Consider the following 24,318-nt stretch of genomic DNA (forward strand, 5'->3'; position numbering starts at 1 on the left):
ATATTTACAAACTGTAAGTGCATATGTGTATGTTCAACTTCCTCCATCCATTGAAGATGAATGATTCATCTATATCCCTTTTCTCATATTCTCATGAACTTCAAAGAGAAACATCAAATGTCACTCCCTTGCTTCTCCTTTCCATACAGTATATTCTTTTTACCCTTTTTTCCTTTCCCCTATCAAAAGTTCCAGAACAAAATCAATGCACTTCAGGACTTTCGTTTCTCTTATTTAGTTCCCTCAAAGCCCTTTGAACATCCTAAAGTTCTATAGGGAGACTTTTTTTCTTCTATTCCCACACCTCACTCTTAACAGAATGTTAACACTACATCATCACTACATCCTTCCAATTGTTCAAATGAATTTACCTTTCTAGATTTCTTTTGATTCTTGTATTTTTATTTCAAAGTTCAGAAATGCTTGAAAGCCTTCTATTCCAATAAAGAGTCATTCTCTCCCAACTCTGTATCACATTAGATTTGATTTAGGTCTGCAGACTATTTTTGATTGAAAGCCTGCATTTTTGCCTTTGGAAATACACTATTCTAAATTTTCCTTTGGTTTCAGTAGAAATTTCCAGGTCTTAGTTTTGCTGAACTTAATTCTTTAATACCTAAACTACTTATGTGTACATTGTATTATATTCTTATTGTGAAACAATTCTCAATTATCTTTAAACTGTTCTTCATACTGTACTGTTAATTGCTGTTTATATCTCTGACCTTTTGAACTACTTCTTTCTCGATGCTTTGTAGTTACTTCTTTGACAAAGGAATATATTTTTTGTTGACATATCTGGCACTTTTATTTTGGGGGCTCCTTTCAGGAGGGTAACTGGTAGGTTCCCCTTATCTTTACTTTGTGCTCTGATTCTAACAAATATAGAAACTCTCATTTATGATTTTTTTCTAAAAGCAGAATATCTTTTGATTTTACGATTCTCACCTTGATCTGTTTTCCTTATATTCCCTTCTATTTTGATTTTTTTCTAATACGTTTTTGGGAACCATTAATTTCTATTTGATGGATTCTAGTTTTTGGCAAAGTATAACACTTTCTGTTTTAAGTTGTTTATTTCCCTTACATTTTTCCCCTTAAGAGTTTTTAAATCTTTTGCTTCATTTCTTCTAAGTATTTGTGTAGTTACTGTGGAAAATCGATCTTTTTTCTTTTAGCCTTTTTTTTATGAAGTTACTCTAGAGGAATTTCTAGATAGACAATAAATTTTTAATATTGTTCAATATTTTCTTTGATTTATTCATTTCTTCAGTTTTACTTCCTGAATTGAGGTTTTGTGCCTGAGCTACAACCTCTGCTCCATATTTGAATTTGGATTGAATGGTTGGCCCTTTGTGGTCTTTTACCTCCCCTCAGTTTCTATAAGGATTTTCTCTTCCCTGGATTAAAATTCACTGATTGAAGTTCAATCTCTGGATCTTCAGGGTCTACTCTGGTATGTGAGTTCTTAGGCTGATTCCCACCCATTGCTATTTCCCAGGGTTCCTAATACCTCCACCATATTGCTCTTTCAAAGGAACCCTTTTTTCTTGCTGATTCAAGATACATGTCGTCAGCCCATATCTGTTCATGCTGGGAAACTACTCTGTATAGGTGGTGGTTTTCTTGATAGACCTTTTTCCTATTGCCAGAAAGATTCTAACAGTACTTTATTCCAATTCTATCACAGAAGAAGTCACTTACTGTTGTTTCTCATTGAATTTCTTGATGATTGATTTGGTGTGAATTCTAGGTTTAGTGGGGAGTAGGTATGTGGGAATTAGGTGGTCTCCCTCTTCAGGACCCATCTCGTCTAAAAGCCAGGCTGTGTATTATTTTTAACACTAAAATCATACTTTCAGTAATGGATCGGTATACCATTTAGCCCTCCCCAAGAATACAACTGAAGTGCTTCTTCCTATCATGGAGCTGAACATGGATTCTTAAAGTCTGTGCCAGTAGAGCACATGTTTTAAAAGAGTCTATTAAGCTGAATAAGCTTTATATATGCTACCCATTGAGGTCAAACATAGCCAAACATCACCTAAAGATGAATCAATACATGACACATTCTTTGGCTAAGGCAACTTCTTGAGCAGCTAAAAATACAAAATGGTCCCTAGCTTGGATAGCCCCTTTGGTTCTACTAATAATGGTTTCAGAGAAGCAGAGCAGGGTGCAGAAGGTGCTAAAAATTACATGTCTTAAAACTATCAGTACTAATCTTATTCTTGATACTTTTAGTGAGATAAATATTCAAAGGTCAATGAATTGCTCTAACACTTATTAGATGAACAGCTATCCTGGCATTATAGTTATAAATGAAGTGAGGGGAGGAAAAAAAAAAAAACAAAACACAATATATGAGGAAGGATTCTGGTTATGAAGGAATTTAAAAGCCAAACAGAAAATATTACATGTGATCTTCAAAAAAAGGGAACTGGAGCAGCTAGGTGGTACAGTGGACAGAGCACCAACCCTGAAGTTAGGAGGACCTGAGTTCAAATCTGGCCTCAGACACTTAACACTTCCTAGCTGTGTGATCCTGGGCAAGTTACTTAACCCCAATTATCTCAGGGGAAAAAAAAGGGGGGGGGATTTACTGAATAGTGAAATGACATGGTCTGAACATGAAGTAGAAAGAGACTTGACAGGCTATTTTAAGATTCTAATTTCCCATGTTTGAAAATTAATTTTATCCTTGACTCTGCTCACTCACTTCACGTAGCCAATCAGTTGCTAACCACCACAACACCTCCTATATTTGTCCTTCTCTACATTACTCATTATTTACCTCATATGAGGTCCTAATTCAGGACCTTATCACTTCCCCCTTGGATTATCCCAATAACTTTCTATTTGTTTTCCCTGCCTCAAGTTTTTCCAATTTCCTATCCATTTGTCACAAATTCCGAAGAGATTGTCCTGGATGGCCCTAGATGTCTGGAACTCCCCCTTCCCCTTACTATACTTCATAGAATTGCTATCTACTTCCAAAGACTGGATCTTCCTACATTTGGTTTTCTTTCTCTCGCCTTCCTCCAACAGCTAGAGCTCTCCATCAAAATTACTATTTACTTTGCACATCTTTGAAAAATTTAGCATTATAGAATCCTATGTTTAAAGCTAGTAGGGGTCACATGGACCATCAAATCTAATATCTTCACATTACAGAAGAAGAACTTGAGGCTCAGAGAGTGATTTGCTCAAAGTCATAAAGTAGTAAATGGTGGACCTGGTATTCAAACTTAGGTCCTCTGACTCTACCAAACAATCTTCCCACTGGTCCAAATGGCCTCCACAAATGTGAATATGTGGCTTTCCTCCTACATAGAGTAAAATCCTTGAGGGCAGGGACTGTTTCGTTTTTGCCTTTGTATCTACAATTTCCTTAAAACCATTAAGAGTTGATTAATAAATATATAGTACAAGTTGACAATTAACCCTTCATTCATTCATTCATATAAAATTGACAATGAACAATTCATTCATAAATAATATTTATTAAATGTCTCGGTTTTTCATGTAGTATTGGGGACAAAGAAATAAGCATTCCTTGCCCTCACAGGGAGTTTACATTCTAAATGTTAACATATTAAATTGAATTATATATATATATATATTCACTAGAATATGAAATTCCAACAATTCTTGATTTGCCAATTTGTTAACCATATTTTTAAAAGGAAATATCCTCACATGATTGCTGAAACTATGCTGGCTGGCTGACTGCAACCATCTCTTTAAAAATCTGCTCTAAAATTTTGCCAGGAATTGAAGTCAAGCTTATGGATCTAGAATTTGTAAATTTCATTTCCTCTGCCCTTCTTTTTTAATATGGAAACATTTGCCCTTTAACTCTCCAGTCTTGCAGGACATCTATTCTTCATGATCTTTCCATAATTTCTGATATTGGCTCAGCTACTGTTTCCTTCAGTACCTTAGAATGTGGTTTATTTGGGTCCTGAAAGGACAACTGTTCTTCTCTCCTTACCTTAGATATTCTCCTTTGAAAGAAAAACAAAAACTATCTAGAGCCAAAATAAGAATTGAGCAGAAAAACCTTCTGACAGTTATTATTAGATTTTGGGTAAGGTATCCTTTAATCTTTTTCATCAGCTTGTTCATTCTCAGCTTTAGAAATCTTGATATTAGTCCCATAGTACAGTGCCTAATATTTGTATTCATTCCATTAGGTTCCCTTGTTTTCAATGTCATAAAAAATAATCTCTACATGGGCATATTTTCTGTGCATCCATATCTAACTCTTCAAATAATTCACATTATTTGAATTCATATTTCCTCATCAGAAAAATATATTCATTTCTGTCTTCAGAATTTTATTGAGAGCTTGTGATCCCACTCCGAAGAATATCATTTACAAGATCCTGACTTTGAACTCTTAGAAAACTATTCTACAGAAATATTGGGTGGTTATTTAAATAACTTCCTGGTTTTACCCTTCTCAGTAACAAACTGCCAAACTGTCATCAATTCTACCATAGCAACCAACTCCTACCACCTTTGAGTAAGAATGAAGTCACATTGTAATTTTCCCTTTTGGCTTCCCCACCTTTTTTTTTTTAAAGATGAAAGTGTATTTAAGAAAATTAAAAACCATTAACCATTTTCTTTTGTCAAAAGTTCCAACAGTTATCTAGATAACTGATATCTCCTATCACTACTATTATCATGCTTCTGCACTAGATTTGGGTTCTGTTACTAAAACCTATTTACTACCTTTCTAGTCAAATGTTCTATAGTATACCCAGATGACAAAATCATTTTATTCTCCTTTTACCAAGTTTCACCTAAATGTTTTCCACAATGCTATTTTTCTCTCCGCTCTTTCAATTTCTTCACCTGAGTATATCTTCTCAGTAGGCAATATTTTAGCAACCTCTCTTATCCATGATATTCCTTTTGAATAAGGTATATCCTTCCAATAACATTTCAATCACAGATCTCATTTTATTAAAATTAAGTGATTCTTCAGTGATCAAATTTGCCTCATTGCATTACAAGCTTGATGTCATCTTAAAATTGTAACATATATACATTCAGATTTACACATTCAAGGCCAGGGGGTTCACTATTTGCTCCTTTCTTGAATTTTGTCTTCTGTGATTAGATATCTCAAAAGCTCTTCTGTCATGTTGCAGCTCTACTCATGACGGTTCCTGGCTTAAAATCTTAAAATCAGATTTCCAAATTTCCAGGTAGATATAATCTTGGCAGCTTCTGTATTAGATATCTTATTGCCAGTGAAGAACCTAGAATTTCTGTACTTCATGTTCCAGATATTCAAAATTCCATTTTTAATGTTGTTCTTAATTGTTTGCTTTCCAGATTTGTTTCTCTTCTGCATTCCCTCATTAAGAAGCAAGAAGCATGGGTGAAAATGCTACTTTTGTCCCGAAAGTCTTCAGTTTCTTGAAGAATCCAATCCTTGGAAATGCTTTCTCAGGCCATTTTGGCAATATTCATATCCAAAGCATCACTAGAAGTGTATTGTACCTATTTTTGACAAATTCTGAGCCATCAGGAAGACAACAGGCCTCCCTATTGGTTTTAGTTTGACAAATAGTCCCTCTGTATCCCTAGCAAATACCATATATTTACTCCTTTTTTGGGAAGAATCTTATTGGATTCTCTTACTTGAAAGGATCTGTAGACCTATTTTTATTTTTTTCTAGAGGATAAAATAGAAGTTTTGTCATCAGTCTCCTTTCTCTTTTTAAAAGAACTTAATTTTATTTAAATAAATTAATTTTAGCTTCAAGTTGTTCAATAGTCCTTTCCTTAGACTGTTTTTTATATATCACTCAATCTCCAGATGCCAGTCTGGCTTCCCTTTTGCCTCTTCAGATCATTTTACTCATTTTTCACATAGGAAAATCATTCTCATCTTTTTAAAGTAACTTATTCTATGATTATGTGGAATATAGAGATATTTTTCAAAATCCTTCACTTTTTCTAGGATGGAAAAAAATTCATGTTAGCCCTGCCAAAAATAAAAATCCTGCAATTCAATGTAAGTCATTCTTAAATTCTTCCTATTCTACAAAATTAATGTCAAGACCTTTTGCTGTGTTTACCTTGCCTTACCAGCTACCTTTCTGAGTCATCTCTCCTCAGTTCTTTCTCAGTCTTCTTTCTTCTCCCTCATCCTTTTCTTCTTCCTTCAGATCCAGCCATTCATTTACATTCCTCAAATCTTCCTAAATTTCTCTTATCCAAATTTAATGTTTTTTTTTTCTCACAAATTTGCCATGCAATCTTTATCTTAAAAGAGACTTAGCAAAAACGAAGGAGTTGAATTTAATAAAGTGAAAATAGTAAAGGCTAGAGAATGAATTTTGAAGAAAAATTAAAAAAAAAACCAATTCAGATGCTGGGAATTAAATGGCAATGAAGACACATAAGGTGGCTTTTAAATAAGAAGCATTATTAACATTGATGACTCATAATAAGTGGCGTAAAAAATATCTGGAAAATATACAACCAAAAAAGGAAGTGGACAGGTCATAATATAGCAAGAAAGAGATAACAAATGGATCATCCAAATACTATACTGTATTCAAGGTATAGTGAAAGAATTAGTGATATATTGCCATCTTGGACAGATGCCCTCTGAAAGGTCTATGGAAAATCATGGACCAAAAAACCAAAAATGTATAGGTTGAAAAAGGCATGGGGTCCATTGTAATTTACCTTTAATAAAAAAACAGTATCTCATATTAAAATTGTTGCAATGACATAACATCTACACTGTGAAGTAAATATAAGTGCTATTAGCCCCATTTTGAAGTCAAAATAAAGATAAGTATCTGATGTGAGATTGCATTATTCTATGCTGTCTTATACTTTCCACAGCTTCAATGAAATACTATCTTCAGCATCTAACAATATCACTGCTGTTTTTCTGTTGTTTTTAATAATGGCAATCAAGGGACTTTCCCAAGGGACACAGCTAGTAAATGTCTGAGGTTGTATTTGAACTCAATAAGGTAAATCACCTTTCACTGTGCTGCCTAGTAGCCTCAGACAGGCAACTAATCAATGCTTTACTAAGTGCCCAATTTATTTACTAAGTGTGTAACTGACTTCAATTATATATAGAAAAGCTGGTGGATCAGCTTCATAACAATCTGTGAGAAAGACTTGGAGAAAAAAGCAGGAAAGCGAGTAAGGGATGAATCTTTTACACTCAAATTGGCAGTCATGTAACAGCTCGATGGCTCAGTGGATAGAGCCCTAGATTCAGAAGGACCTGCGTTTAAATCCATCCTTTAGTTGTGTGACCCTGAGCAAATTACTTAATCCCAACAATCCCTACTCTGAAGAAGCTCATTCTAATTGGGAAACCACCTAAAAATAAATGTGTGAATTAGATGTAGATGGATAGTAACTACTTTAAGCACTGAGAAATTTGGGGAAAGGCTCCTAGCCTGAAGGAAGCCAGGGGATAGAGATGAGAGTTCCTGGAACGGATCACTAGTGGAAATATGTGGAATTGGGAAATGAAGTGTGACACAGGCAACATTTCTGGATGGCAAAATTATTGAAAGGGGCAAGGTAAAAACACTTGGATCAATTTAAAAATTGAATGGATGAGAGAATGGACTGGAAAGAGGCAGAGACAACCAGGTCATTGCAGTACTTCCTGAAAGAGGTAATGGAGCTCTACACCAATGGGATGGCAGTGTCAGAAGAGAGAAAGGAAGAAATATGAGAAGTATTAGAAATTCAATCTTCAAAACTCGGTGACTGACTGGCTATGGGAGAAGTGTGGAAGTAAAGATTTAAGAAAGACATCTAGGTTGCAAGCCTGGGTGACTGGGAGGAGGGTGGTGAGCTTAATAACAGGAATAAAATGTAAAAGGGAAATCAATAAAGTTTTTTCAAGAGTCTGTGTGTGATGTGCAAAAATGTTTGTGGCAGCCCTTTTTGTAGTGGCTAGTAACTGGAAATTGAATGGATGCTCATCAATTGGAGAATGGTTGAATAAATTATGGTTTATGGTATATGAATATTATGCAATACCATTATTCTATAAGAAACGACCAGCAGGATGATTTCAGAAAGGTTTGGAGAAACTTCCGTGAACTGATGCTAAGTGAAATGAGCAGAACCAGGAGATCACTATATGAGGCAACAATTCTGATGGACGTGGCTCTCTTCAACAATGAGATAATTCAAACCAGTTCCAATCGTTTAGTAATGAAGAGAGCCATCTACACCCAGAGAGAGGACTGTGGGAACTGAGTGTGGATCACAATATAGCATTTCCTACTCTTTGTGTTATTATGTGCTTGCATTTTTGTTTTCCTTCTCAGGTTTTTTTTTTTTTTCCCTAGATCCCATTTTTCTTGTTTAAATATGTATAACATATATACGATTTAACGTATACTTTAACATATTTAACATATATGGGACTACCTACCATCTACGGGAAGGGGTTGGGGGAAGGAGGGGAAAAGTTGGAACAAAAAGTTTTGCAAGGGTCAGTGTTGAAAAATTACCTATGCATATATTTTGTAAACAAAAAGCTATAAAAAAGTCTATATGTGTGTCAACAGGGTGTTTTGATTCTGTATTATCTCTACACAACATTCTGTTAAAAAGTCTTTATTTTGTTAAACAAACTTGGTAGTAGTCTTATCAAAACTTTTTTGATGGAACCAATGGAACTAGAGGTTTTTCTTTCAAGATTTGAGTACTTTAGTATTCTACATACATTGGAAGACTAAACTGAAACTTACTAAATAAATGAGTGAGATATAACTGACAACTTTTCAGTTCTTTTCAATTCAATTCCATTCACAATATGATTTTTCTAACTTAAAAGATGATAGCAGTAGTACAATGAACAGAGTGCTGGGCTTGGGGTCAAAAAAAAAAAAAAAAAAACTAATTTCAAATTCTACATTGACAATGATTAAGCATGTGATCATGGCAAATCACTTTCCCAGCTTGCTTTCTGTTTATTGCAGGGGGTTGGACTCATGGTCTCTAAAATCCAAAACTACTCTAATCTATGATTCTATGAAATGTGCAAAATACAGTATTTTAAGTTGTATGAATTTGACTATTTTATTTGAGTAATATTCAAGATTACTGTTTAATCTATATTTCCATACTTATATGGGATGAAAAATATGATGTGTTATTCAAACAAAAGTACTAAAGATTCACATATATACTGAAAAGGAGATATGTAGGCAATTTGTTTACTATTCTCTTAAATGCTTTCATACTTATTTATACTCATTCTTACAGAACATATCTTTCCAACATAATGAATAAGTCACCTACTAATGTATGTACTAAACTAAAAGAAACGAACTATTGTGATGTACTTTTGAAATTTATTAACATTTCAGACATGCAATTAAATAAAATTATAGACCATTATATTAAGATTATACATTTTAATCAGCTATAATAAATCAATACTTATAATTAACATAAAAATTCTGATTCTTCATGCATCAGATTACATAAATTTGGTGTCACACTAAACGATATTTAAATATACTTGAAAGTTTTATATCTTCAAAAATGTGTACAAGTGACTACAGTATTTTTAATAAGACAAGTATATATTCTTCTGTTATAAATAACATTTATATCTTTTGCATACCTGCTAAATATACACATTCTAGGATCTGCAGCAATTTTTCATCCTTCAAAATATAAAACATCTGGAAGCTTCTAACATGAATAAACCCAAATGTATTATTTGTAACAGATTTCAATTCCACATAAGAGTAGATTCTTTTGACATAGAAAATAAATGAAATAAATGATGTCAACTCTAGTTTAATGCTTGAAGAGCTTCTACATTTCTTAACAAATGCATCTGAAAACCCTTCATATGTAGATTAGTTAAGGTGCTATCTATTGCATATTAAATACTTCCAATGATTACATCTGGATTATTAAAGTTATAAATCCATTAAAATGGAGTTTAAAATGGAAGTGCTGACAGACCTTTAAATCTAGTATCATGAACTAGCAATGCCATAATCCTTCACTTCTTACTTCAAAGAGAATAAGTGAATCAACATGCTCTTAAAGTTCATTTTAACACACACAACTTACACCTACCATAACTACAAGATGTATGAGCACATGAACATCAAAAAGTTTCAGTATGATTTACAAATCCAAGATAGGCTTTTCTTTAAAAGCTATAGAAGAAAATAAAATCTCTGGTACAACAGTAATTGTAGATATATTAAAGAAAGCAGTTCTTGTTTCTTTTTAAGATCCTCCTAGTCAGAGAAAATGCATTCTCCCTCTCCCTTTTGAAGAAGTTGGGGATGGGGGAAGCACATATGAAGAAAGCAAGTTGTTCACTGATGAGCTCAGTTTTGCTCAGGTTTTCATTCGTGAAATCGTTTTTAAGAACAAGGCAACATTTTCATAATGAGAAATTACAACTAGATCTTGATTTCCTGCCCCCCAAAAAATCAATAAATGTAGTTATGGCAAATCTATGTATAATGCTACATTCACGCATGCAAAGGTGACAAAACAAAACTCAAGACAAAATATAGCAGCAAAAAGTAACATCTAACTGTTATACATTCTTCATGAATGAATAATAAGCTATTTTATTTACAACTCTAAGATATAACCCTGGTATTTGTTCCATAAATGAAAGTTAAATGCATTAATTGTAGGCAAGTATTTCCAATATTATCACCACTAAATTGGATTAATACTGAAATTGAAAACATAGAAGTGATTATATAAAATAAAAACTATACTATGATATAATAGAAGTTTCTCAGCTTATAACAGGTTTTGAGATATATTGTGTAAATTGTTTTATGATTAGATCAATGAAATGCTTCTGAGTTTATAAATATACTTCAGTGAAAATAAAAAAAAAATTAAGTATTGTACATTCTACTAACAAATTCATTAATTTTACCCTTATTTCTAAACTACTAACTTAAAAAAAGAACTTGAATTAAGTTATACTTCAAAAATAAAAGCTAAATGATTATTTTCTGCTTTTTTGCAATTCTAAAAATTGAAGAGTTTTGTTTCTATTTTCAACCAAGGGCAGATTAAAGACACTTTCACTTATAAACAAAATTTGAGGAATCATTTTTTCATCTGCTTTTAATTATATTGATTTATAACATAATTATATTGAAAATAGCATCCAGCTCTAAGTCCATGTAAGTGACAGTAACCAATAACTGAAATAGTTTCAGGTGGTACTAAGTGTTTTTAAAAATCAAGTTTTAATATAATACTCATTTTGGCTAACAACGATAAAAATAAAGAGCTTAGAGATTCTTGTAGATTTGGTTATGTCCTACTTAAGAGATACATAGATACACATGGCAGAATAAACATTAATTATATAAAAACATATTTGGCCAAAGTACACGAAAATCTAAGAATCTTTGTGGCAAAAACGAACAACTCCTTACGTTATATTTTCATTTAAAAAAATGATTTAAGAAATGTTTTTAAAAAAATCTAAGTGAATTATAATGATCAAAATCATGACCTTTGGCACCAGATTCAAAAATATTTGTTAACAAGATCTCAAATTAAGGGGGAAAAAAATCACATATTGATATCTGAGGTATAGCCACCATAGATTCTAAATACAAAACAGTAAACTGGAGGTGGGAAAGTTGGGCAAAATCAATTTTCCAAATTTTAGAAAATGAACTATATGTTGTTTAGGAAAATTATTTCAGAATTTTAATGATACTCTCTTTGGAGAAATAAATACATACTGTAAAAGAGTCAGATTCTTTGGAAAAGTACACTCACTCTGACCCCAAATATTAAAGTGATCAAAAAGATAATTCAAAATATTATATTTTTAAAAGTTCTTTATCTAACTCTTTTAATGGATACTATTTACTTGATTATAGATTTTAGTGAAGTTGAGCTACAAGTATCAGAAAAATTACAAATGTTCATTAAATAGGGAGACATCCCAAAATGAAATGAATTTAACATTAGAAGAGAATTCTTCCTTCTTAACTTATCATTGTAATAATTTCTTTAAATTCACTGAGTAGTAGGCTTAAAAACAAAACAAAACAAAACAAAACCTCTTTTTCTTTGAACATACCATTTCCATCTGAAATGATGGGATAATTTCACATGCTTTTTACAAAAATATCTAAAGATGCCCTATAGAAGTAACTAAGCGTGCTTTTTAGAGGGAAGAAAAATTTAGCAGAAAAAAATTCATTATATCAAGAATTAAAGAATATATTATTATTTGAGTAAGGACATGCACTAGAAAACTACAATCCCTTTATCTAGTCTTTCTTGGGTTTAAGGTTTTAAAAATTCCCTAACCTGAAACTCAATGCTTAAAATTTATTTTGCTTTTGTCAATATTTCTACATTGTCCACTTAACGCAAATTCCTAAACATCTTTTGTCCTATTATAAATTATTCAAGTATTTTATTTGGCTATCTTTTTTATTTCTTGTTCTTTCTTTGACATTTCTCCTCTTAACATCTAGTCCACATCTTTAAAAGCATGCAATATTTTTACTAAAAATACAAACACAAAAACCCATATTTTTTATTAGTTTGTTACAAACTTCATATTTTTCACACAAAAATCAAATTCAGGATAAAAAAATGAGTTTCAATAAGTATCTAATATCTTGAAGTTGTAATATTCTAAGACATTATCAATACTACACAAATATGACACTCTTTATACCATTTCTTCCCATGAATATGAGGAAAGGATTTTAAGTATTACATTACATTGCAATTCACTCTTAAATCAAATATCACATGGTTATGACTGATTCAAAACAATCTCTACATAAACAGTAATACTAATATGAACCGATTTTTGTTTTGCACCAATAAATAAAACACATTCACATGTTCAAATGAAGGACAAGGGAATTCAGCATTAAAAGGTACCAATTATAAATTTAAAATACTTAATTATGCATATGTGTAATTAGTGTTTCTCTGGCTAAATATTTCTGAAAAATCAAAAATGAATCATATTTCAGAAGGCAGGATCTGAATGATGAAAAATTTTAGCAACAGATAAGCATTTGGAAGATGAATGTTACAAAGGTGAATGTCTGCACCAACAGATTAATCAAGAATACAGAAGTAGGCTTGGAAGGCCTAATATACATCTAAGGAAAAGTTATGCTGCCTAGTGATTATAGCCTTTTCTTTAAATATTTATATATTTAACTCACTTTAAGAGATGACACTTTTGGAGCAATCCGCATATTTAAATTTAAAACAATTTCTGAGAAATTAACAGGAAAAAGTAATAAAATTTAAACTTGTTGTACAGCATCTTCCATTAACATTTTAAAAGTATGAAATGCAGTGTTACTGGCTTATTAACTCTTAGAAAATTTGCCAGCTTTTCTCGAAGGTTCATATGGCACTCTGAGTATACTTGGAGTTTCTTCCATTACTCTTACAAGAAGATTGTCAATGTAGTCCTCAAGTTCACGGATATGGGTATCTTTTCTTTTAAGTAGTTCTTTGTGTTTCACCAATTCTTGTATTACTTCTTCATACGTAAGGCTTCGATACCCTGCAGTGGCATCAAAAGGATTGCTATCCTGGAACAGGATAAAAATACTTGTTTTATTGGATGTTATGTCATAAGTAAACAATAAGATCCAAAGAAAGGCTTTGAGGAATCAGGATATGGGGGAAGACTAAAGGAGGAATGGATATGAATGATTGTCAATCGATCCTGGAAAAGAAACACTTATTTTTTACATATTTTTCCTAACTACAACAACAAAAGCACCAGTATATATTTGTTTACACAGATCTCTAATAAAAATCTCCATTAAGTTTATGGTTTCTCAAAAATAATACCTATTCAATTTCAACCTGGTTGGTACATCGTTTTCAATAACAGTACATGCTCTTTATACTTTACTGTTTTTCAAACTTAAAGTTCTTTGTTTCTGTCACAAGGCAGGTCTCCCTTGACAAATTGCAAATGGCTTATAACTAAAATCAAATGGAACATTAGTATTCAACTAAATAATTTTACAGATAGAAACTTTCAAAGAATGAAACTATAAAGAGCAACTAATCTCAGAAATCTCTGTGCAATAAATGTGGTTCCACTACAAACTGGTAACATTTTCACTTATGGACAGCAATTTCACTTCTTTATAGTCATAACACACAAACATTATTTATGATATGACACTATTTAGAATGTGACATAAGGTATTGGCCCCACATATATTTTAAGTATTCAATATATGTTAAAAAAAAAAAAAAAAGCAAGAGTTGAGATTACAAAATCAAAAAGCTACAGAATACTGGGGTTGGAATGTAGCTCAATGAACAGTTAGTCCAAGCAATATTAGAAAAATATCAGTAACATAAATGACAAGTTGTCATCTAGTCAATAAGCATTTATTGACTGCTTATTCTGTGCAAGGGATTACATTCAGAGATAGGGATTCAAAGATTGGCAAAAGATGGTACCTACCCTCATGGGCTAACAATCTAATCTAATCAGAGAGATAACAAGCAAACATATATGACAAATAGGAAGTAATAGGGGAAAAGCACTAATATTAAGAAGGATTGGGAAAGACTTTCGGTAGAAGATGGAATTTTAGATGGGACTGAAGGAAGCCACAAGGCAAGGATGAGAAGGGCTAGAGGACAGCCAGGGAAGATGGTCATGGAGCAGCAAGGACGCCAGAATCACTGAATCAAAGACTACGAGGAAGGAGGAGAGGTACATACTACAAGAAGACTGGCATGGTTATGAAGGGCTTTGAACACTAAACAACATTTGATTCTGAAAGGAGAGCCTAGGGGGAGGGATGTGGATGGGTGTGTGAGAGATAGACACATGGTCTGATCTGAGCAAAGGATTATTTTCACAAATAATTGGAGAGAGACTTGTGGCAACCAGCAGGCTACTGCTATAGTGTACCTATCAGAGATGAGAGGTAGGATTCACCTAAAGGTGAATCTGTGAGAGGGAGGGGTTGTAGAGAAATTGTGAGGAAAAAAAAAAAAAGATGTCATTAGGATTAAGCCTTGCATCAAAAATGGGCAAGAGTTTAGGAGGAAAGATAAGCTGAGTTTTGGACAATATGAGTGTAAGATGTCTACTGAACTCAGTATCTCTCACTATCCATATCCAAGATGGATAAAATGAAGAAAATCAACAGGGCAAGAGTTCCAGTATTAAAAAGGGAAAGACTTCTTGTTTAAATTTTTTTTTTTACTCATTCACTCCCCAGGTGAGGAGAGTAGGGTCTTAACAAAGTCCAAATTCAGGAAGTATGCCTATAAGAATAAGTAAAAAGAAAAACAGTCTCACCCTAAAAATGATTGCAAAATATTTTCAAATCAAAATTACCAAAAAAAAAAAAAAAAAAAAATACAATTTGGACACAAAGTTGAGTTACGTTTCCCAGGAAGACACGAATCCAGAATTTAAAAATAAAGACCTTAAAATTATTTTTATAACAAAATCAGAGAAGCACATAAAAAGTTGGAAAAGAAAGAGGGACTATAAAAGAAAATTAACTACTTAAGAAATACAACATCTTAATCAAAGAAACCACAGATTTCTTGAAAATCAGAAGGGACCAAACAAGTTAGTTATCATCATGAGACAAATAATGAAACAATCAAAAGAATAGAAAAAGTAAAAAACAAAAACTCCAATTAAAAAACAAAACAAAAAACTTTGACCTGGAGAACAGACTCGAGGAGAAATGATAAGCATCAGTGAACTGTTTAAACGCTGCAACGCCCCCCCCCCCCAAAAAGCCTACATGTTATATTTAAAGAAATAATAAAACTGCCTACATCTATGATTAAAAAAATAATCAAAGGAGCTACATAAGAAAGATCTTTAGTACTGGTTTTGTTGTTTTGATGATCTTAAAAAGGAAGGAATGAAAGAAAAAAGAAACTAAAGAGAAAAAAAGGAAGCAGATCAGTGGAAGAAATTATTTCACAAAACTGGGGGGAGGGGGAGAGGCTAAGTTAAAGACGAAACAAATGAATAAGGAAAGGATGTGACACTTGAACTTCATTTTCAGGTATAGAGAAATATAGTTCACTCAAGAGAAACTAGAAGGAAAGGGGAAGAAGGAGAGTGAATCCAGGGAGGAGGGTGAATGTCCAAGAAGGTTTAAAAGAAAAGAAAGTATAAGAATTTGTGACTGAGTTCTGCATAAAGAAAAGAGAAGGAAAGGCGTGGAAAGCAGATAGGTAGGAGCAGACACATTTTGCATCAAACCTAAAGCACTGGTTTTAAACATACTCCTTCCTCATCAACACCTTTTTTTTTTTGTAAAGAAGACACAAGAAACTGGTGGGGAAAACATGTAAGAGATTAGAGATAAATTCACAATGAACTCTCAAAACTATGAATTTAAATGAAATGAACTAACCTATAAAATGGAATAGGAGAGAGAATACATTAGAAAGCAGATCCAACAATATGTGGTTTCGTAAAGTTAAACAGTGTGGGACAATATTGTTTTTGCTTCACTCAAAAAGGCAGAATCTGAGAGAAAGAAAAAGTAAAAAAACAAAAAATATCCAGACTTGACTAAACGATATTAAAAGGAAACTACATTATTAAAAAAAATAAATAACTCAGAAAATGTAATAGCAATTCTAAATATATGTGTACTGAATGGCTTATCATCTAAACAGTTGAAGCTGTATGTGTTTCAGGAAGAAATGATGCAATAAAACTATTAATAGAGGGGAACCTCTATGTATATCTTTGAGACCTAGATAACTATTAATAAAAACAAAAGATAAGTAGAATTTTAGATATGTAATATATCTATGGCAATTGCTGAATGGGAATAGAAAGGAGTACACATATTTTCAGCAGTACATTGCAGGTTTTTTAAAAAAGAATGAAATAGATTAACAATAAACAAATAAAATTAATTGAAATTATTCTGCCCAATTATATGCCAATGAAACATATAATGAGGCTATGTAGAAGACTTTTGATAAGATCAAAGGTTATACAAAAATGTCCATTATCACCACTAGTATTTGACTGCTATAAAAATGCTGGCTATTGCAATAAGGCAAGACAGAGACAATGAGGAAATAAACACAGGGAAAAAGAAAATTAAATTAAAGATTTTCGCAGAAGACAGATATAATGATTTACAGAGAGAACCCTTGAGTCAACAGAAAATTAAATGAAAAATAAAGTAGCAGGAGGAAGATATATGCACCATGAATTACTGGTACTTACTTCTGTGTACCACTATATTATTACTAACATTGTTTTCAGTAATAAAACTCAGCATGAAGAGAATAGGAAATTCTATTTTAAAAAACAACAAAATGTAAACAGGAATGTACTTGTGCTTACAATTAACTCCTAGGCTGAATCTTAAATGCAAAAGCAACATCAGAGAATTCATTGTAGGGATTAGATGGTGTGTGGGAAAAACAAGGGAAGTAGTTCCATAGGAAGGTGACATTTCTAAGCGTGGCAATCAATCAAAGGTTTGCCCCAGAAGAAACCTAAATATGGGGAGTATCAGGTGGCTAGAGAGAATGAGGGCCTAAAGGCCACTGTATTCTCTCTCTATGCCAATTACTCTTATCTACTCATATATACTTATACACACAGGAAATCTCAGCAAAAAAAGACTTATACAGATACAGCTTTATACATACCAACAAATAAAGACACTGATGACTATTTGGCTTCTTCCCTAACTTTCAATCTTGCATTAGCAATGACCTATTGGACATTTCAAACTGATGTTCCAGATATGGCTCAACCTCAAGATATATAAAACAGAGCTTATCTTTTCCCTAAACTGTTCCCTTTTCTCAACTTCCCTATTCCTGTCAAAGGCACTCAGAATCTCCCAGGGTCCTAACTTTACCTTCATTATCAACATTATCTTTAACTTATTTTCCTTCAACCTACATATCTAATAAGTTGCCAAATGCCTTATCTGTACTACATCTTTAAAATTTGACTCTTCAGCACCACCTTATTAAAGGCTGTCACAGTTTCTGCCATTTGAAATTAAAAATATTAAAGTATTACTTCCTTTATTCTACTTGTATCCCCCAACACTTGGTACAGATTCTAGCACAAAGTAGATTGCAAATAAATGCTTTTTGACTGACTCAGTTATGTTAGCTTTTTGCATACAAAACCCCATTTTGGACTCAGACACTCAAAATACCCTGTTTTCCTAGTTCCTTTATTTTTCATGACACTTTTGAAAAACAGATTTTTCTCTCCAATAGCTCAATTGTTGAAAATACTGTGTTATTATATATAATCTTTTGTTCCCCCTTAGTGAGATATTTTAGGAACTATAGTTAAATGACTTTTTTGCACTCTTATCCATGTAACCAACTTTTTTCTGAAGAATATGCAAGCAAATAGATGTAGGAAACATATCTATAAGTATTAGTTTGATTTCAACTCGTCATAGCTATCAATGTACAATAATTCAATTTATAAATATGCTTAGACTGAACATATTAGCTAAGTTTCTGAATGATCTTTTGAAAAGATCTAGCCCCATATTACACATATCATGTATATATATATGTACATATATATATACACACACATATATATGCACACATATATTTATACTGTCAGACTATATATGATACATATATACTTTTCCTATACATTTAAGAAATATACCGAAATATTTCTAAAAATCTAAAAAATTTAAATAAAATATCAAAATAATTTCTAAAAACTCATTTTGGATCTAAAATCATTTTGTTTTTCTGAGTTTTGTTTTTTTTTTCCTCTTGAAGACCCAATCGTAATAAGGAAAGAAATGAAGCAAGCATAATGTGAAAGCGAGATAACATGGTTTGTTCCAAATAATTCTTATCAAGGGAAGGATATTATAATGGATCTAAGACCTGTCCAGAAACAGGTTTTGAAATTCTGAACCTTAGATGAATCATTTTTAGTATAATGTAAGATGAAATACTGACATCTCTGGACTTTCATGTTACATGAAACTGCTGATATTCTAAGTTCTCTTCCAAATCTAAGATTCAGGCAATATGGTTTGTGTTTGGTTTTATAAAAATAATAAAATCCTCTAAAATTTCATACACTAAAATGCCTCTCCTTATCAGGGACTTTTGTGACAAATTTTGTGACAAATCAATAAGTGTGGGAATTAAATAAATGAAACTACAGAGGATATATTATGAAGTAATTGGCTTTATTCTTACTCAATCTGACAAAACTACAGTTAATTCATCAATATCTTCCTTATAATAATTAAAATATGCATTGTCTATACTCAGTTTTCCATATTTGTAATGTATTGTTGAAAATCCTTTGCAGTAATTCCTAAAATACTGATATCATAAGCTACTATACAGAAAAACTTTATTTAACTAACACTTTTATTTTTAACTAACACTTTTTGTGAGACATTGAAAAACAGAAATAAACAATAATAGTTTTCAGGACTGTCTGAATAATCATAAGTTTAAATTAATCATGACAAAAATAGCATATGGAAATATAGTTTCCCCATATATATGATTATTTATAACTCTGTGATAGGTCTTTAGAACCAATACATACTAGGTACAAACAGACTTAAGGGAATACCCCAAAAAAGACAGTTAACACTTTTACAAGATAAATTTTTTAATATATTTCCTGGAGCTTTCTTGTGTCTATGTGAGTATTTTGTCCCAGAAATTTTGCATGAAGTTTTGTAGTAAATAAACATCTTCCGAACACATGTATTATGAGCTATATTCTGGGAAAGAATACAGAGTAATTAAAAACATAGTTGGACCACAGTTACAGATTTTATTCCAGATTAGAAAATTATGCAACTCTTATTTTTTAAAAAGATTTTTATATTGCCTTTCTTATACTTAACCTGGGGAAAAAAATCTTTTTTTATAAAAATGCAAAAATATTAGCTTATGAAGAAAATATAAATGCAGGAATCCATTGGGTTGTAAATATATTTATTTACAAACAAAACAATGTTAACAGTATTCTAGAGCTAAATTGGAATCCAAATATACAATTCTAATTATCTAAAAATCATTTATGTACTATTATTTGGAAAAGAGCTGACATTGGGGAAAATATTATCTGACAAAACTCTAAAACAAGCATTAAATGAGATTTCTAATTGTTCTATATTGTTTCCTAGTTGATGCCATATAACACTTATTTTTAAGATGTTTTCTTATGCTGAAAATCAATGCAAACCATTTTCCCATCAATAAAATCTCCACATGGAGACAATAAGAATATTTTAAGTATTTGAGGATGGGGTGAAAGAATAATGGAACTATTATGAATGTTATCAACTCTTGAATTTTTATATTAATATACACATTCATATGATATTGGTTTCCTAGATAATCTATATTTTCCTTTATGTGCAAATTTCTACATTTTTAACTAAGAAATGTGTATCATTTTCAATACTTAAAATTTAAACAAAAGAAAATTATCAAGACTCAAAATAGCTAAAGATTTAAAGAAAGGTTGTCCTGGTAACCAAATATTGGTGGGGTACTAACTGACATCCAAGGCAACTAGAGGAGAGAGAGAGATAAGATGAAGGCTTGGCATTCTCTGATCATCTCATTATTGTTCTAATGAGGAACTTTGCTCTGGGAATATCATCTCAGCTACTTTCACATCTTTTGTCCTACTCCCTTGATCTCCCTTTCAGTTCTTAATTAGGCCTTAAAGAGCTCACACTGCCCTTTCAACTGGCTACTGCTCCTGTTTAAACACTGTGCTTTCAGAGACAGGTGTTGGCACCAGAATATAAGACATACAAACTTAATTACAAAACACTATGTCCAGAGGGAAAAAAATAACCTGGTGGATTGCTATTATTGGAGAACTTAATATAAATTACTTCAAACATCTTATAATCTTCATAAAAATTTTTTCAAATACTTTCCCCTCAAAAAACAACAACCAATATGAGGAGGATTTTTCTCCTTTTAATTATATCTTGCATTAAAATTAACAACACCTAGTAATCCTTTAACTGTTATTGAGGATAGTTAGTATTCCGAAGAAAAATAATCACACATCAAGGAATTCTTTTATCACCTTTAAATCCTTTAAATCAAACAATTTTCATGTTTTATTTCTTTAAAGAAGTCTAAGGATGCTTTTACAGTAATGAATTACATGATTTGGAGAAAAACATTTACAAGCACATAGAAATTGTAATTAAGGTTACTTTAGAGACAATAGCTACCATGTTAAGTCAATTTTTTGATGTGTTATTTTGTTTGAGATTAAGTAACTGGCTGATAAAATTCAGTTTACTATCTGATCAAAGGCTGAATTCATATACTCTGACATTTCCTATCAGTCTGTCATACATAGAAATTTAGGTAGGTTTTTACAAAACGTCAAAATTTATAATCTATTTACAGAAATGGTACAATCATACTGTTCTAAAATACTCTGTAGTTTAAAAATTAAAAGATTTTTAGTATCTATAAAATAAGTCTTAATAAATCCATCACTTCATAAGCATATCATATCATATAATTTGTGATTTAACACTGTTAAAAAATCTTATTATTACTATTCATCTATATCATATGCATTAAGCAAAAACTAACTTCAAGCCTCTTGGATTAGAGCCCCAGTTTCAGCTATTCGGGGATATCTTTTACACCAAGACAATGACTACATTTGCTTTTATTTTTCTAAAGCAACTCATCATTGTGCTATAAATATGTGCTATAAATAAAACCAAATTTTAAACAGTGACCTAACAATGAATTTCAAGAAACTAAAAGGAAGAAATAAATTAAGGAAATGTTAATATTTAATATTAGGAAAAGCATTTATTCTGGCACTAGATGTATCTGACTTTAAAAGTCTTCAAAGGGAAACAGGATAGTTAGGACACTTAAAATTTTTGCCATCAGAACAAAAAACAAGTATATTTTTAAAAAGATACAGTCTTGGATTGACAGAAACCAGATTAATTAATATTTTATGATACTCGGTTATTCAAATATTGTCTTTACTTCAAAGTTATGCATGTTTCAGGAAATAAAAACATTTTTGTAATTGTCATTTCCATATTCTTTAACACATACTCATTCACTCTAACACTATCTTTAAACTATTATCAAAACAAATGCAATCCATATATATTCAAAACTCTCAACTATAATTACACTATTTACTAAAAATTTTACAGCTGGTATGGATCCCACATCATGTTATATAGGATTCAAAGGGCATTTATTTTATAGAAATGTTAGTAATTTAACTCTATTAATAAAAGGAAAAATTCAGTTGTTTGCAATGATCTTAACTCACCAGTATTTTCCTGAGCTCTTCACTGTTTGTCGGTTTCATATGAAAACTGAATAAGAAAAAAATATACATATATGTCAAATAGAAAGTATAGCTTACATTGAATGCAAAATTACACTCTTTAAAACTAATACCAAAGTAATTTCTGTGATAACATCTTACATAATTACTAACAGAAGGAAAACTGGTAGTATTCACAAAAAAGTTTAAAATGTGCAAGTAAGCATTGTGTATTTATGTACACCACAGAAATTAAGTCTTCAATCTACTGCTCCTAAACCAATAAACTTGAGTACAGAGATACTTTGCAAAAATAAAATTTACATATTAAATATTATTACTACAAGTATTAATTAATAATACTAATGCTATTAATAGTAATATTAATACTAGAAGATACGTGTATTTTATCATAAGTAAATTTGGGACTTCAAAGAATAATGAGGCAAAAATCCTCTAAATCATAAATTTCAGCAAAATCAACCTTTTACATATCGCTATACTGCTAAAACTTAATACTAATTGTGTGGGCCACATCCTAGTATAAGTATTTTTAACAGTGGTCTTAAAATTTAAATATTCACACTAAAAAGTAAAAGAGAAAAAAATTAAGATTCCTTCTGAATGCAGTAATTTTTTGACATAAACTTTTAAGAAATGAATGGTGAACAAAAACTTATTTAGAAGATATACACAATTGAAAGCGTAGATACTGACTAGTTTTTCATTGATTACTTAAAACTATTGTACCTTCTACAAAATACAGCAAATGGGCAAAATTTCTTATATTTTTAATACATACTGCTATTACTGAATTAGAATGAATCATGGGTATACTACAAATGGATTCCTACAAGAACAATTAATTTTACTTTTTAACTTTTAGTAGATCTACATAAAGGATGTGGACATCAAAGACTACATCTCATAAACTTATAAAACTATATCATTGTTCTTTAAAGCACCTCAATATATACAGCACATTCCATAAATTTACATGGCTATGCAAGTTTGATAACTTCTAAATAAATTGATAACTATTCCTATTATTAGCCTCAATATTAAAATGATGATTTTTTTTTTGCCCATAAACAAACTCCCAGTAGATATTAAGGGAACTCCATCAGGTCCAGGCTAGGAATCATTACAAATGCAATACAATACCATCATGAGTTTAGAATTGCTTTATTACTAGACCAAGGTCTATCAAGTTAATGTTTAAGCAAATAAATTCATAGGTTCTTCCATCTAGGAGCGAAATTCAAGAGCAACAACAAGAATATAAGATATTAGAGTTAATCATTTAACACAAGAATTAAATTTTTAAAAAATACCTAATGCATATAAAATGCAATTGAGCAATGGAGGTAGATAATTGTGTGGCATTACATCTTTTAAGAAAGTAGAAGTAGTGAACTGAAGACAGATACTCAAAGGAGGAGTCATGAGAAACAGATATAAAATACTACTACTTGTGGCCTTTTTAAGTCTCTGACTATAGCTTTAGACTCAAAAGCAGCAGTGTGATATTGGTATTGATCAGATTTTTTTGAAAAAGGTGAAAGATGTGAGTTCGAGAATAAGAAACATTAAGAAATCACCTTTTTTAAAAAAAATTAAAATCTTAAAACTAAGTCTGGCTCTCTGATACAATGAGCTAATTCACTATTAATATTCAGCTGTATATTATGTTTGTATATTATATTTGCATATATGGAGAGAGCCATGCATATATTAATTGGATTGATTGTGTTTACATATACAATTATTTATCTTTATATCCTCAAATAATATAACAAAATTTTGTATCATAATGAAACAAGTTTTGTACCATGATCAATAAAATATCATATTCATCATAGCTCTAAATCACAAATAATAACAGAAAAGAACAAAACAACTAAGATTTCACATCATACCAAGGCAAAGTAGCAAAAATGTCATAAAATGAAAATAGTTTA

The 24,318-nt window shown here is 31.4% G+C and overlaps 1 protein-coding gene across 2 annotated transcripts in view; it reads right to left on the reverse strand.

Annotated features, from left to right (window-relative positions):
• Positions 1-9,357: 9,357 nt before the first annotated feature.
• The window catches only part of RAB11FIP2 (RAB11 family interacting protein 2), a 70,628-nt gene continuing 55,667 nt past the window's right edge, over positions 9,358-24,318 (reverse strand). For both annotated transcript variants that reach the window (XM_051981521.1, XM_051981520.1), the window contains 2 exons: positions 22,361-22,406; positions 9,358-13,607 (listed from right to left, as the gene is read on the reverse strand). In XM_051981521.1, coding sequence (XP_051837481.1) covers positions 13,380-13,607; positions 22,361-22,406 — 274 coding nt within the window. In that variant the 3' untranslated portion in view covers positions 9,358-13,379. The remainder of the gene's footprint in view (positions 13,608-22,360; positions 22,407-24,318) is intronic.

Source organism: Antechinus flavipes, chromosome 2, assembly GCF_016432865.1.
Source record: "Antechinus flavipes isolate AdamAnt ecotype Samford, QLD, Australia chromosome 2, AdamAnt_v2, whole genome shotgun sequence".
Classification (NCBI taxonomy): domain Eukaryota; kingdom Metazoa; phylum Chordata; class Mammalia; order Dasyuromorphia; family Dasyuridae; genus Antechinus; species Antechinus flavipes.